General features: G+C 35.8%; 1 protein-coding gene across 5 annotated transcripts in view; it reads left to right on the top strand.

The window, feature by feature from the left end:
• Window positions 1–14,993, top strand: part of CSPP1 (centrosome and spindle pole associated protein 1) — a 67,089-nt gene that overhangs the window by 9,573 nt on the left and 42,523 nt on the right. For 2 of the 5 annotated variants that reach the window (XM_082044735.1, XM_082044732.1), the window contains exons 4-9: window positions 632–732; window positions 1,435–1,458; window positions 3,951–4,031; window positions 7,675–7,776; window positions 10,119–10,564; window positions 14,730–14,831. In XM_082044735.1, the coding sequence (XP_081900861.1) occupies window positions 632–732; window positions 1,435–1,458; window positions 3,951–4,031; window positions 7,675–7,776; window positions 10,119–10,564; window positions 14,730–14,831 (856 nt within the window). The remainder of the gene's footprint in view (window positions 1–631; window positions 733–1,434; window positions 1,459–3,950; window positions 4,032–7,674; window positions 7,777–10,118; window positions 10,565–14,729; window positions 14,832–14,993) is intronic. The other 3 variants (XM_082044736.1, XM_082044733.1, XM_082044734.1) reach the window with 2 other exon arrangements.

Raw genomic sequence — 14,993 nt, 5'->3', positions numbered from 1 at the left:
GTACAGCTGTTATGAGACATGACAGTAATCTTGGAAAAGTACTTAATGTGTGTTTTGGGCCTACGATAATTAAAAACACTGAGGTGGAAGGAAAAAAATAATAATTATTACAATATGGTCAGGTTCCTTCTAGTTGTGTGGAAGCCAACATTTTTCACATGCTTTGTGCTGAATAAATAGCTTGTTGCTTTCTAGTGTGAAGTATGTTTTCTGTTGTGTGATAAGCTCAACTTAAAATATCAGAGTAATTTAGAAACTAACTTGTCAAAGGAGATTTCCTTTGAAACATACATTGACAAAATAAATAGTACAAAAGAACCTAAATATTGTATGTGTTCATCAAACTATCAAAATCAAATCAGTTTTTGTTCCTTTTTTTTTTTTTTTCTAGTCGGGAGAAAAAGCACAAGGACTAGAGGAAAACTAGCATCCATTTTTTTTTCTAGAATGCTTTCAACTCAACTACTCATATAGAGAAGGTTTTTTATTTCAGCTGTTTTGTAATTACTGGTTGCATTTTTTTTTGTTACTGATGTCTAATAAGCATCCAGATGTAGCCTTTGAAGGATGTGCTTTGTCTTGATACAAAATAGTGGAATGATAATAATACTTAATGACGTTAAACTTTCAGGTGACTATGGCTTGAGTTTACCCCTTGGAGAAGAATATGAACGAAAAAAACATAAGCTCAAAGAGGAACTTCGACAAGATTATAGGCGATATCTTTCTCAGGTAAAGCTTCTTGTCTGGTTGCCTGAGTTTAGTGAGTCTTTTAAAATTACTCTCATTTTAATTGAATGAGAATTAATCAAATCTGCAGAAAATCTTTATAAGAAGACATTTGCTATGAGCAATGGCTGATTTTGAAGATTCAAGTAAAACTAATTTCAAAATGTCATCACTGGGAAGGGTTTTATGCTTCTACAGATTTAATTGCCGTGAGACTACATATTACTTGGTACATTTTACTCTGAATAGTTTTGTTTATTTGACTCTGATTCTTTCTTATTTTCTTCTTAAAACACAGTCTGTTACTTCCTTAAATACTTATGTATTCTGTGGTCCGTAATTCAGGTAAAAATATATCTATAATTATTGTGACTCTATTTGACAGTTTCTTTCCACTTCAGAAATAAAAACTACCTTTAATGTGCTGCTTAGTGTGATTTATTAAATGTCACACTAAATGTTAAATTGAAATTATAGGTATGAAATGTCATAATCTTGGGAATATTCTGTCTCTCTTCTTAGTCAAATGGAAAAAAAAAATCAGGAACCAAATAATTTGTGTTGTCTCAAAATGCTAATTATCAGTTTCTGTATTTCTTAAAATGAAAGAATGGATAGACTTTAAGAAAACAAGTCTCTTTTGTCAAGTCAAATATTTTTGAATGAAAGGCTCATTTTGAATAGTATCTTTTCCCTGACTTTTAGGGTATTTCACAGGCAAAAAGAAAGGTAGGGTGCCTGCAATACCTTTTTTTTTTTTTTCTTCAAATTAGTTGCTTTTTGCTTTGTTTGAAAGCTTTATGCTCTTTGAATTAAAACAAATCATTGCTATTTTTTGTGCTTTGTGTGTTTGTGCATGCTGTAGTGATTAGTTGTGATTAACAGCATTGTTTGGTTTGTGCAAAATGATTGCTTGTATTTATTATTTTCTATTAATATGGACACTTGTTGATTTCTGTTTTTTTCTTTGCAATTGCTGTTGTTGCTGCCTAACGCTGACTTCACGGAAGTTTTTCAGTAGGCATTTGCTTAAAGACTTATCAGTGACATAGATGTTATGAGTTCTGTTTTTTTATTCTTGATACACACATTTTAGAAAGCTGGAATAAGATAGTAAGCTCTGAAATATTATAATAAGTCATCAGAACGAGAGTCAGGGCTTTTTTCTTCCCTACCACTGTGAAATCTCATCAGTGGTGCTTAGGAAAGCAGTAGAGCCAGTTATTTAGCACCTAGTGGCCAGAATGGAAGCCTACAAGTATTTTGAGGAAAAAAGAATACCAGAGGCACATCTTTGCAAGCTTTGTACAATTACAGTAATTTTAAATTATTTTTATCATTATACTGTCATGTATATATAATTTTCAAATTTAACACTGTCCATCCAGATTGTTCAAATTAAACAACTTCAGTAACAGGCCAGGAGGTAACACAGTAGAAACACAACATTCTGGTTTTGGGGGGGCTTTGAATAACATGCATATAATACAAATTAACTATACTAGCATGCACTAGAATTCCTGAGTAACAATAGCAACAGTAGAATTAACTGGCTGCTTAACCTCTGACCAAAATAATGCTTATATAATTGTTGCTTCTTGTTTAATCTTAAACTTCAGATTATTTTCAAAATTAGAATAGTGTTCATGTTTCATAATTCTCAGCAAAGTACCCAAATAATGTGTATTTTTACATTAACTTCTTGTGTTTTACTATCAATTGAAATTCAGTTTTACAAAGTTAGGTTTACATGGTGGGTTTTATTGTTGTTGGTTTTTTAAATGCAATACGTGTTAGCTATATTAAGCTTGTAAAGCCTGAGGAAGAGATAGGACAACAATCTCTATTTTCCCTTCATAAAGAGAGAATGCAACTTTTAGCAGCTCTCATAGTGGTAATATTTTTATTAATAACTCACTTAGTCTCACTTATGTAGAATATGCAATTTCCTTATTGGCTTCTGATTTTTAGCAAATCCCTTTTTAAGATCAGAGGTAAACTCTACAGATGTGTTCATAAAGTGAAAAGAATTATGTAAGAATGAGGATTACAATTTATTTTAAAAAAATAACAACTTAGTTCTCCATATTAAGCTAGTTGTCTCAGTACCTGAATATTTGCGTGGTTATGAAATTCCTTATATCTTTTAACCTGTAGTTGTGAAATATAATTCATAATGATGTGGTTTTGTACTGCAACAGGTAGAGCTCTTATCTGTTGACATGCCTCTAAGCTCTTAAGCTACGTTACAACATAGATAATGGAGGGAAACAGTGCTGGTGAAATAGTGTATCTAACACATTCCCCTCATCAGCCTGTGCCACACAAATAGGTGATCTTTTTATTAAAGATAATTGGATTTATAAAACATAGTTGATTGACTGAAAATGGCCAGGGGATGCTCTTAGTAAATGAGTGATGTATGAAGAAACCACTAGGCCTGGAAGCCAAGGGTCTGTTCCAGCACTGGTGTTTGGTTTGAAGGGCTGGTACTTTGACTTGCTGTGTGGCCCGGTTCCTGACCTGCAACCCAGAGAGCTATTAATACATGGAGCAACACCACCATGTTCTCAATTGAAAGTTTTGTTCTGAAAGTGACTGATGATCAAGATTTGGAATGACAAGATTTGGTGATGGGTCATTATCCTGAAAGGTCCAGGGACTGCTGTTGTAGAAAACAGATAGTGTTGAGATGCAGAGTGGTGACTGTGCTAGCGTGAGCATGAGTTCCATTTGTTAAAATGAGAGGTAGATGTAAGTTTTCTGCAGTTAGAAAAAACAGTTTTTCATCATGAGGTAGTGTGTTGGGAAATTCCTCTTATGCTTGTACAGATGCTTGTGCTGTGCTTCTTGCTTACAGGATAATTGAGTAATGGTGGGTGGTGGGGTTGTTTTGAATAAAAAAGCACATTTTTTTAATGTATGCAGAGACTAAATTATGTAATTCTTGAAACAGTGTAACAGGGAAGAAGTGATTAACACTTTAAAACTCAAGCTTTTAAAGCATGACAAAGACCTGTACTTTCTGCATTCCTTGACTTCACTTCATTTGTGTGTTCCAAGAACATCTACATTTGCAAAATGTGAAGGTTGTCTTTGGTCTGTTTCATTACATTGATCAGATTTATTTCAGAAAATAGAATTCCTAGCAACTATTTAGGAAGTAAGATTTGATATTTTAAAACATATTGAATGTTGTTTTTTTTTTGTTTTAAATGTAGAAAAATTATCTGACTACTGGTGAAGTAGATCCATATACTCAGGGATTATCTCTTCCTATTGATGAGCGAAGGTCTGCCAAGGTAAATATCTGGAAATTAAGTAAGTGATGTGTAACTTGAAAATTATCCTGTTGTGGCAAAATTATTTCCGCTTAAGGTTTTTTGTTTATTTGTCTGGGGTTTCGTTTTGGTTTGGTTTTGTTTTTGTTTTTTTTTCCCCACAGTCTTTAAAAAGGAACATTTTTAGAGGTGGCCATTAGAATAATTTTCAAAAAATAAAATATTTATATTTTGTTGTTATTGTTTTAAAATTTTTAATTCTAGGTTACCAGTACTCTTAATTTGTATACAATTAGATGTGTAATTCTATACTGATGGTAGTTTGAGGTTTACTTCTTCTCATTCGCACCCGCAGGGCACTTGGTGTGTTCAAAAGCTCTACTGGTTGTGCTTGGGTTTTGTTCAGCAATAAGTACTGATCTAATAAGGAACATTGTTTTTCTTATTATTAGGTATACTTTTCTAATTTATTACTCTTCTTACTGCAGCCTGGGGATAATTTTAAAAATATTTGTTTGTAGTTGTTTCTACAGTGATATTCTTATCAGTTCCTGTCAGAAATAAAGAAAGTTTGCTTTCTGCTGTACACAATTTGATTTGAAGTCTTTGTGTACATTTAACCGACCTGCTTATCATCATGTGATATTTTTTTGTTTGACTGGATGAATCCAGGAGTCTGAATAAAAGCTGATCTGGTATTTCATGTATTGCCTGCTGTTAATACAGGAATCTTCCCAAGTTCCTTTGAGAGTACAGATACTAATGTGTTTTTTGAAAGAACACATTGTCTCTCTGTGTTTAGCCCCTTTGATCTCCCTGAGATCTCTTAGCATTTTGTGGTCTTGCTTTCCTATGTTGGAGAGAGGTACCAGCCCCTATTGGGCTCTGCTGTTGGAGGTTCATGGAAGTTAGACTATGAAGATGCAACATGCATATATGGATTTCCTTAACCTCTGATCCATTCCTCTGATGCATAGTATGATTCTATGAAAGCCTGAATTAGCCGTACAGGGGTTGCATCTCCTCCTGCCCTCAGGCTGTCGGCTTTATATTCTCAGTTCCTTTCTTGTGTCCAGTTCTTGCCCTCAGTTCAAGAAGGACAGGGAACTGCTGGAGAGAGTCCAGTGCAGAGCCACAAAGATGATTACGGGAGTGGAGCATCTCCCTTATGAGGAAAGGCTGAGGGAGCTGGGTCTCTTTAGCTTGGAGGAGACTGAGGGGTGACCTTATGAATGTTTACAAATATATAAAGGGTGAGTGACATGAGGATGGAGCCAGGCTCTTCTCAGTGACAAAGAATGATAGGACAAGGGGCAATGGGTACCAACTGGAACACAGGAGGTTCTGTTTAAATATGAGAAGAAACTTCTTCTCAGTGAGAGTGACAGAGCACTGGAACAGGCTGCTCAGGGGGGTTGTGGAGTCTCCTTCTCTGGAGACATTGAAAACCGACCTGGACATGTTCCTGTGTAACCTCATCTGGGTGTTCCTGCTCCAGCAGGGGGACTGGGCTAGATGATCTTTTGAGGTCCCTTCCAATCCCTAACATTCTGTGATTCTGTTTGTTTCTAAATTGATCCAAGAAGTTGAACCAGCAGAAGCACTGTAATTTTGCAAATATTTGTTCTGACTCAATGAACACCACTGGCTGGTAGGATCGGTCAAACCCAAGCAGAGATGTGAGAAACTGTTGCTGGAGGAGGACTGGACTGTTGCACTCTTAGGGTTGTTTTTTTGTTTCTTTGGTTGGTTGGTTTGGTTTGTCACTGTTTGTTTGTTTTGTTGTTTTTGTTTGTTTGGGTTGTTTGTTTTTTTTTAGTTTTTTTAAACCTCTGTTGCTTTGGAGTTACATTGTTGCTCTGTGCTTGGGACTATGTTGTCACTGTAATCTGGAGCAAGACTTCTGCTGTGGAATGTGTTGGTCTTGCCCTTGCTGTGCTTACTTACACTTTCTGCCTCTCTTGTGCTGGCAATAATGTTTGACCATATGAGGAGACAGGTGAAAACTTCAATAAGTGAAAATTGCTGTTATTAAAAAAAAGCCCCAAACTCCAAATTATACTAGTGTTAAAAAAAAGGGAGGCAGAAAGAATGGAATGCCCAGGAAGGGGAAAGGATCCTCCTCAGTGGCAGCATTTGTGCTGAGTTTATGTTCAAGTTCTCATCAACTTAGTGTTAGCACTTGTGAGTATTTGTGCTGAAACACTGAAGGATAAAGTATCTTTGAGTAATTCTGTGGAAATTAAAGACATCTGGACTGGGAGCATGTCTGATCATTGATGGTTTTATATCATAGTAGCTCAATTTTGTTGACATTTTCTGTACAAGTATGCTGAATCCCTTTTACTCATTTATTTATTGCTGTTGTAGAACCTAAAAGCTACCAGAAGATGTCACACTGTGTCCTGCTAAATGGTTAGCCTCTAAAAAGATAATGATTAGAGGTTAACATTTGCATTTTGGTTTCCTCTATTAGCTAAAATGTGCAGTCACACAGCATATTGAATTTTCTGCTGTGTTTTGCCACCTGTTAAAGACAGTGCTAGTTTCTCAGATTTGGAAAATACCCCTCAGGCAGTTTTCATAGATATCTGCAGGTTTTATGTTGTCACTGTCATAAAACCTGTAGACGCAAATTTTACTAAAAAAATAATTTTTAGGGAGCATTGGTCTCATTTGCAAAACTATCACTAAGCTGGTATTTCCATGGTGATTGATGTATAAATTATTTTTGTTTGAAATTTATTCATGGGAAAGTAAATTTATATATGATGTGCAGATTTTTTTAATACCTTTTGGGTTTTTTTATTGGAAAGCACTGCAATGAAGAGCATGATTCGTAATATTGTAATATAAATCTTTTTCATTTATATGATGGTTGGAATGAGGTCGTATAAGAGATGCCCCAAGCTCTAAGCCTAAAGTAATAATATCAGGAAATAATGCAAATTAGAGTTTGCTTTACCTGGAGATTTTTGTTTTTCTTATTATATGATTAGGCTGTTGATGTACAGACCTGAGCAAGCTGGTTATAAATGTCACCTTGCAAAAGTAGCTAGGACAAGGTGGATAGATAATGTTTTTTTAGTTTTTCTTGCATTCATTGTACTTCTGACCCTTTTTGCAGTCAGTTTAACTGCTCATTCGAATTTGACAGTTCAAGTTAATATCCTAGGCTACAACTGACACAGCTTTTTTATACATGTATTTGTTGTCCTATTTTTATTGTGAGTGGAGCATGTCACAACTAACTTTAACATACACACACAAAATGTTAAAAAGTCATCTATAAATACCTTCAGATTGGAAATCAGAAGGTGATTTCTAATTGTCAAAGGGGTGAATCTTTGGAACAATTTTCAATAGTTTCAGCAGGAGGAAACCTAGCTGGTTTTAAGAACGAACTTGATATCCATTAGTGTTACTGGGGACTAGACTTTATGCCCGAGAAGCTGACTTCTACTTACAGATTTCAGATTAAGAAAAAGTACTATGTTTAAGAATGAACCAAAACCTCAAAGAATTTAAGACTTATATATATTGCAAAGAAGGAGGGTGCAAACACACAGCTCACATATATTAATTTAATACTGCAGTTTTATGAAGTTAAAAGCCACTCCTCAAAAATGCAGTTTTTTTATGCCCTTTTCAATGCCTGTTTTAGGAGAAACTACGGCTTGAAAGAAACAAGGAGTACAATCAATACCTCAGGGATAAAGAAGAATGGAACGAAAGGCTAAGGAAATTAGGGAAGAAAAACACAGAGGTAATGCAGTTTTACCGAAGCTGATACAAAGAAGAATATAAATGGTGTTGTCAATAGTGTTATCATTGATGAAGACATACAAAGCAAGACAAAATAAGCAAAACATGTTGTTTAATTAGGCCATAGTTTTATTAATATATCTAGCAAGTCCTGGTTGTGAGTCATACAGTACAGTTCTCGATTCCTTCCTCAGCCGTGTCTGTCTGGTAGAAAGATGCATTCATTCTTCTATGTGTCTTAAGCAAGTCCCTGGATTGTTCTCGGTGGTAAAAGTGGTGGCCAAAAAAGCTGACTCTTTGGACAAAATGTTGAGCTCCACACAGTGCTCCTTCACTTTTATTTGTAGCTGCTTTTTCCTCAGTGCTAGCTATCCAGTGTATGGTGCTGTGCAATTGTGAACTAAAAAAAAAAAAAGTCTTTAGTACTGAAAATGAGCTAGAGACATGCATAATTGCAGTTAGATTCTGAGCTGTGCCCTTTGATTTGTGTGGCTCTAGGCAGCTAAGCACCACCCAGCCGCTCACTCACTCCCCCTCCACGGTAGGATGAGGAGTTTAATTGGTAAAGCAAAAGCCATGCACACAAACAAACCAAAATGAGGTATTAATTCACTGCTTCCCATGAGCAGGCAGGTGTTCAGCCATCTGCAGGAGAGCTGGGCTCCATCACAAGTAAGGGTTACTTAGGAAGACAAACACCACAAACCTGAACCTCCCCTGCTTCCTTCTTCCCCCAACTTTTATTGCTGAGCATGATGTCATATGGTGTGGAATATCCCTTTGGTTAGTTGGGGTCAGCTGTCCCAACTATGTCCCTTCCCAGTTCCTTGTGCACCCTCAGACTTCTAGCTAGTGGAGCAGTGTGAGGAGCAGAAAAGGCCTTGGCCCTGTGTAAGCAGAGCTGCCTTACTTCAGTGATGAACTGCAATAGTTTGGAACTCTCATCTCATGCGAGTTTGGTTTAAGAAGGCCTTCCATTTTTTGTGATATGGAAATTCTTAAGAGTACCGTACTGTGAAAGCTAGGTTATTATATGAAGGGACTTGTATTTGTACTCACAACAACTGGAAGTTTATTGTCTTTCTTACAGCAGTCAGCAAGTGCAAATACCCATGTATTTTTAAGTTCTGTCTAGAAGATTGTTTCTTGTCTGTCTTCAGAAAGGCTGTTTTCTTGTGAGAAGATGATCTTTTCCTCCAAGTGCATTGGAGTATAATGTAGTTGAAAACTATTTTAATCTATGAAGACAGCTATAAGGCAGTATTCAGGCATCCTTTAGATGTTGGAATTCAATATCTGATTCTTATTGGCTTCTTCAAGGATTGGAGTGCAGCACAGCAGTGATCCCTAGGAATTACATGGCAAAAATGCAGCTTATGTTTATGAAACTGAATCTAAACACATAGAAAAATCTTGAGAGTTTTATAGGCATTTATGTTTCCTCAGCTGACTTTTCTAATCAATTCTATTTAAGGAGCCAAAATTTTTTTATTTCTTCTTTGTTTGTCATCCCATTGAACTTTTATGTTATTATTATTTTATGGTATTATTCTGTCTCAGATGCAGAATTCTGCATTTCCCTTTGTTGATCTCCATGAGCTTTTTGTCAGCATGTTTCTCCAGTTTGTTAAACCCCTTCTGAGTGGCAGTCATACCCTCTAGTATATTGATCCCTCTTCCCACTTTGGTGTCATTTGCATCTTTATTTTTCATTACATTTTGTAAATTATGAGTTGCTGTTGTCTTTATTCCACAGATGAGAGATTAGTGCACAGAAATGCTACAGGATTTATCCCAAAAACATGTTGTTTGGTAGAAATGTGTATTGAACAGTGGTCCAGTGTGTCATAGGGTTGTTCTTTTATCCACTAAGCTGTCCTTTCTCGTAGAGACATCTCCTGGGGAACAAAGAAATAGATTAAGAAATGATCAGGTTAAAGTGTGGTGCTCAAAGCCAAGTAGTATTACAGACTTGCCTGAATCTGGTTAGAATAAAGATACCAAGTCTCTTGATGAGGTATAAAGTTCAGAGTGTTTTTTGATGCTTTGCACCTCTGAATCTGAAGGTCAAATTGGAGTTTGTAAAAGGCCTGTTCAGGATTGATAGCCATTCTTCTGAAAAACATTATGTAAGAGAAAGAGTGCTTTCTTTTTTCCTCAAGAAAAAAAAAAAATCCCTAGCTTTGAAGCCTTCCTTGAAGTATTTTTCATGCTCACCTGCTACCTTTTCTCCACTATCTGTTTAGGGATTGTTTAAAGAAATGCATAATCAAGTTTTGCTCAATGTGATTTGTTTCTATTCAGATTTTTTAATACTTTTTTTTTTTTTTTCCCATTAAACAGAATAGGATGGACAGGAATAAAAACCCTATTGCTGTTGCCAGGCCCCAGCCAGAACTACAAACAGAAGTACAGCCCTGTAATACAGGTGCAGAACCTCCCAAGAAGGATGCCTTTACTTCTACAGAAGGTTATGAAGAGCTGCTAAATAAGAGATGGCTGGAGGAAGACAGGTATCATAGGTTAGATGATGAGGTTGAATTAAGAAGTCGACTATTCAGTAAAAGACTTGATGAAGATTTAGATGTTCCCAGTCGAAGATATCGTGGATTTGCTAGCCAATCTGTAATTCCTGTGAGGAAGCATCACAGATTTGATGAGGATCGTGATTTTGGTAGAAGATACTACAGAATGGACTATGATCCTGAGATAAGTGAAGAAATGGACCCTAGATTTAGATGTGAAAGCACTTATGACAGAAAAACTCCCCGGGTTTTTTATGCTGAAAGGTATTCTTATTTCTGTTTTCTCCTTGATTTCTGTAGTGCTTGTTGACTGACACCTATGGTTTGCTCATTGAAAATTAGACAGGATACACATATGAGAGCAGGATTTTTGCACTTACTTTAAAAAGGAACTTTGCAATAATTTTTAGAAGAAATACTATAAAGATGGACCAGTACCTAAGACTACACATCATATGTTAAGGGAGCGTTTTATATATTATGGCAAAGCAAGGATACTAGAGAAATTACCCCAGAAAAAGAACACCACAATTATTTTTTCATGAAAAGTAGATTTCTGGAAAGCATGTTGTATTTGAGAGCAAAGCCCTGCTCTGGGAACCCAAGATTGCAATGTATTTTCTTAACCTGTAATACTTATAGCAAGTCAATTTTTAGTTTAGATTCCAAAATTGATTTGAACTTCAATTTTTGGTACATGCCACTATGTGTTAAAAATGTAAAAATATATTTTAAAAAATAATCTTTGTCTTGCTAAATGGCAGACTTTAAACATATGTATAGTTGAACCAAATCCTGATGGTGTTAGTAGGTGCTCATCTCAGTAATAACTACACAATTTGAATAAAAATTTAAGAAAACCCAAACCAAACAAAAAGTGTTTTAGACAAATCATTCAGGAGGAAAACTGATATATGTACAGTTAATTATTAAATAGTCTTTACTGTGTTAACTGATAAACCAGGTTAGTTACTTTGGCATAAAGCGTTAATCTTTCTCTTCTAGCTCCCTCATTTAAAACGGAAAAAACAAACAAACAAACAAAAAGCATAACCATCTCAATCATTCACGCTTTGGCAATCTGGTCATCTGCTCGTATTCCATTGCAAGAACCGGTTGCTTTCAAAAACAAATGGGTTGTGGTGTGAAGTAGTACCAAACTTTAAACAGATGTGTTTTATACAGCTACAGTCAAGTGGAATGAAGCAGTAAAGTTTCTTGTAAATAAATTTTTAAAAGGTGCTTGAAGAGTGTTCATTTGTTCAACTACAGATCTTGGGAACCTGAGTATTGTAGATACATTTTTTGGTGTGTATTTTTGTGTGTGGGGGGGGGTTTGTTGTTGTTTGTTTGTTTGGTCTTTGTGTTAAGCCTGTTGCCAGAATTATTTTACTGCAGTTGCTTCAGTGAAGGAAACACCAGAGTCTTTCCCTTTTTAAGCAAAATATCTCTTTTTTTTTTTTTCTCCTAGAATTAGCACTTTTAGAAAAAACAGAAGGCAAATTGTATCACTCTCAACAGTGTTAAATATTACAATCATGTTTTGTTGTTAATTGCTGGCGGACTGGTTAAATGATCTTTTGAGTCATTGTTTGCAGGGATAATTTTCTGGATAGTACTGCAAATTAATAATGAGCAAAAACAAATCCCAAAATGCTCTTCTACTGCAAAAACATTTTCTAAATTGAATGAAGTCATGTTCCTTTTCCAGTTTCAAATGCCAACAGAGTTAGAATAACTTCTCTACAAAAATAACTGTTGGTATTCTTTCTCAGCCTTTTAAAAAAAAATCATAGGGGAATTAAGTAGCTGTGGAGAAAATGAAATGCCTGGAAGTATTTGGGAGATACAGACTAAATAAATGGATTATTTCAGAGTTTCAGATTGTATGTTCAGATGTGGTTCTAAAACCATGCATTTATTCATGCAATGTTTCTGAAAAGGACTAGGAAATGGAAACAGTGGTTAAATAGATAGCAGGAACAAGATTGCCCATTTCCTGCTGAATGAGATTCAAAGAAGAGCATGCAAATACAAAAGTTTGTTCCATCCTGTAGCGTAATATTAATAGAAGTGAGCAAAGGGGAGTTTAGGGTAGAGTCTTCTCATCCTACAGCTTTTCAGAAAGAAAAATATTAGGAGCTTGACTTGGTGTCTAACAAAGATAATCAAAATGTCCATATTTTTGAGACTAATGGCAACGTTAATCCTCTGGTAATTAACACCTAGAAGGATTAAGGTTCTCTTTTTACTAGGTAGCTGTTTGCCACTATGTAATGCAATTGGCACAAAGTCAAATATTTAAATAAAAATGACCATTTGATAAAGTTTAAGGGTTTATTTAGTTTCTCAAAGAATATACACAGAATTAGATATGTAGAATATTAGCAAGGATGATGTTTGAACCAATAGTAGACGGTATCATGTTGAATAGAAATATGCTGGTTCTTAGTTATTCCAGAAAACACCGATGGTGCTTGTATAAACAAATGTGACCAGTATATCATAGGCGATTCATTGCTTATTTGGAGAGGTCTCTGAAACAGTTTTAGTTCCAGTTTTCTTTTAAAATAAAGTACAGACAATAGTGTTATCTTTCTTATTGGCAAACTTGGTGCATCTTCTTAAAAGAAGTTGCTGAACCATCACCTGAATTGCCTGAACTGAAATTTGTACATGAAATTAAGGTTTGGGTTTTTTTGGTGTGTCTAATTTCTACTTTGCTGATTTTTTTAATTGAAAATTAGTTTTTAAAAAATTAGATGTGCGTTGCAATCCAGTATTTTTTTGTCCTTTGCCACATCAGTCTCTCTTCAAGGAGAAACACCTCTATTCGTTACTGATGGCTCTGCTTCTGAAAAGTTAGCTTTTTGTTTTTTATATATTTCAGGCAAAGTTGATTTTCCCAGAACACATTTGATTCATGACAGAAACTAAATTCATAAGGAGTAATATTTTTATTTGCTGTACTAAACTTTTTATGTTTTTAAATGGTCTTTATTGATTTGGAGAGGCAGGTGTTTGTAACGGGACCTTTCAGAAAGGTTTCTGTTTTGACAGAGGCACAAGGACTGTGGCATGTTGCAACAAACAGAAATGGTGACAGGAGAACGAGAGGATTGCAAAATGCTCTGGTTCTGATGAGCAAAATGCTTTAGTCCATCCCCAGCAGCCAGCTCTGCCCTATAAACATGATACAAGAGCTTCTTGATGGCATTGGGCCCACATGGCTGGCCCTGCCATGCTAAACTTGCTGCTTTTTACAAAAAAGGTTGCCTGTTGAATCCCAAGGTTTGTTTCTTTGCTCCCTCCCTGCACCCTCTCATCGCTCTATAGACAAAGCTTTCTCTGAACTGCCCGTGTTTCGGTCTTATGTGACCAGCCTTGTAAGCAGCAGATTGATCATTATCAAAAAGATGATCATGAAAAAAGATCATGTTGTGCCAAGAGGATGGATGTTGTTCTTTCTTGTTGTTCTTGTGGGTTGTGTTTAATAATCTGCTTGCATCCTTTTGCCTTTGATTACTGGCTTTTATTTAAATTACAGAGATGAGCAGAGCTGTGGATCTTTTTAAATAAAAGAATAAGATTATGAGGTTTTTTACTGTTTATCTAGGTTTTTGTTTGTTTGTTTGCTTAATAGGAAATCCATGGTTCTGTCCAGCTTGGAAAATACATAACTTTCCTAGCATCTGTTGGGTACTTTATTTTTCATTGAATGCTTATTCTTGCCTTATTTTATCAAGGTAACTTGAAGTCCTCATTAGAGAGTAGTTAATTTGCAAGGCAAGAAGAGCCTGTAAATTCAACTACCCCAGACCTTTTCTGGAAAAGCTCCCTTGTGTCCATACAAATTTTGGCATCTTTGGCTTTATTTGAAGTTTGAATTACACTACTTCACTTCGCATATAAGATAATTCAGATTTTAGCTCCTGAACTTTTGTATTCACCATGTTACCTGTCCTTTACCTTGATCAAAAGTCACCTCTTTTAAATGGTATCAGGTGCATAGTGAAGGATAGGTTGTCACTGAAGAAGCTTTTCATATCTCAGTTGACTATTTCACCAGACTTGTGCAACAGCTGTGTGCTGAAATCTGTTGTAGACATTGTTGGCTGCTGGGGATTAAGAGCAGCAAGATCTGTTTCAATTAGTGCAGTGTGCATACTGAATGCTCTTCAGCTCTGAAAATTCTTAACCAGGCTCAACAGATAAAGGTTGCATGAAGGGACACTTGGAAATTCAGACTCCAGACAGAGAGCTGTCTTGACAATGCTAGCAAAGTGAATTATTTCTAGAAATTTTGTGTGATATTTTCAGAACAGTGTGCAATCAGGCTGAGGATCCATTTGCACAAAACTGCTCGACCTTCCATTTCAGATTTGACGTTTTTGGGCAAACATAGCTGAATATTTTCTATTTCTTTAAGGCCCTATCTGGATGGAATAATAAGAGATCTTCCTGCAGATTATGAAGACGAATTAAAGGAGAGACCACGTGTGCAGCAGAGCTCAAGAGCTGGAAATTCTAGGTGTGGTATACAGTCTGTTTTTCTGATAATTGCACTGCAAAATCATGGCGAAAGGAAAATATTTCCTTAAAATCCCTAATGTGTTGTCTGAAATGGAAGATAGTTTTTCCTGCAGCTAGGATATAATAGAACACAAAAAATATGTTTCCTTTCAGAACAACT

Source organism: Streptopelia decaocto (genome assembly GCF_964273445.1).
Source record: "Streptopelia decaocto genome assembly, chromosome: 2".
Lineage (NCBI taxonomy): Eukaryota > Metazoa > Chordata > Aves > Columbiformes > Columbidae > Streptopelia > Streptopelia decaocto.
The sequence above is the reverse complement of the archived record's forward strand: the minus strand, read 5'-3'. Positions and strand labels throughout refer to the sequence as shown.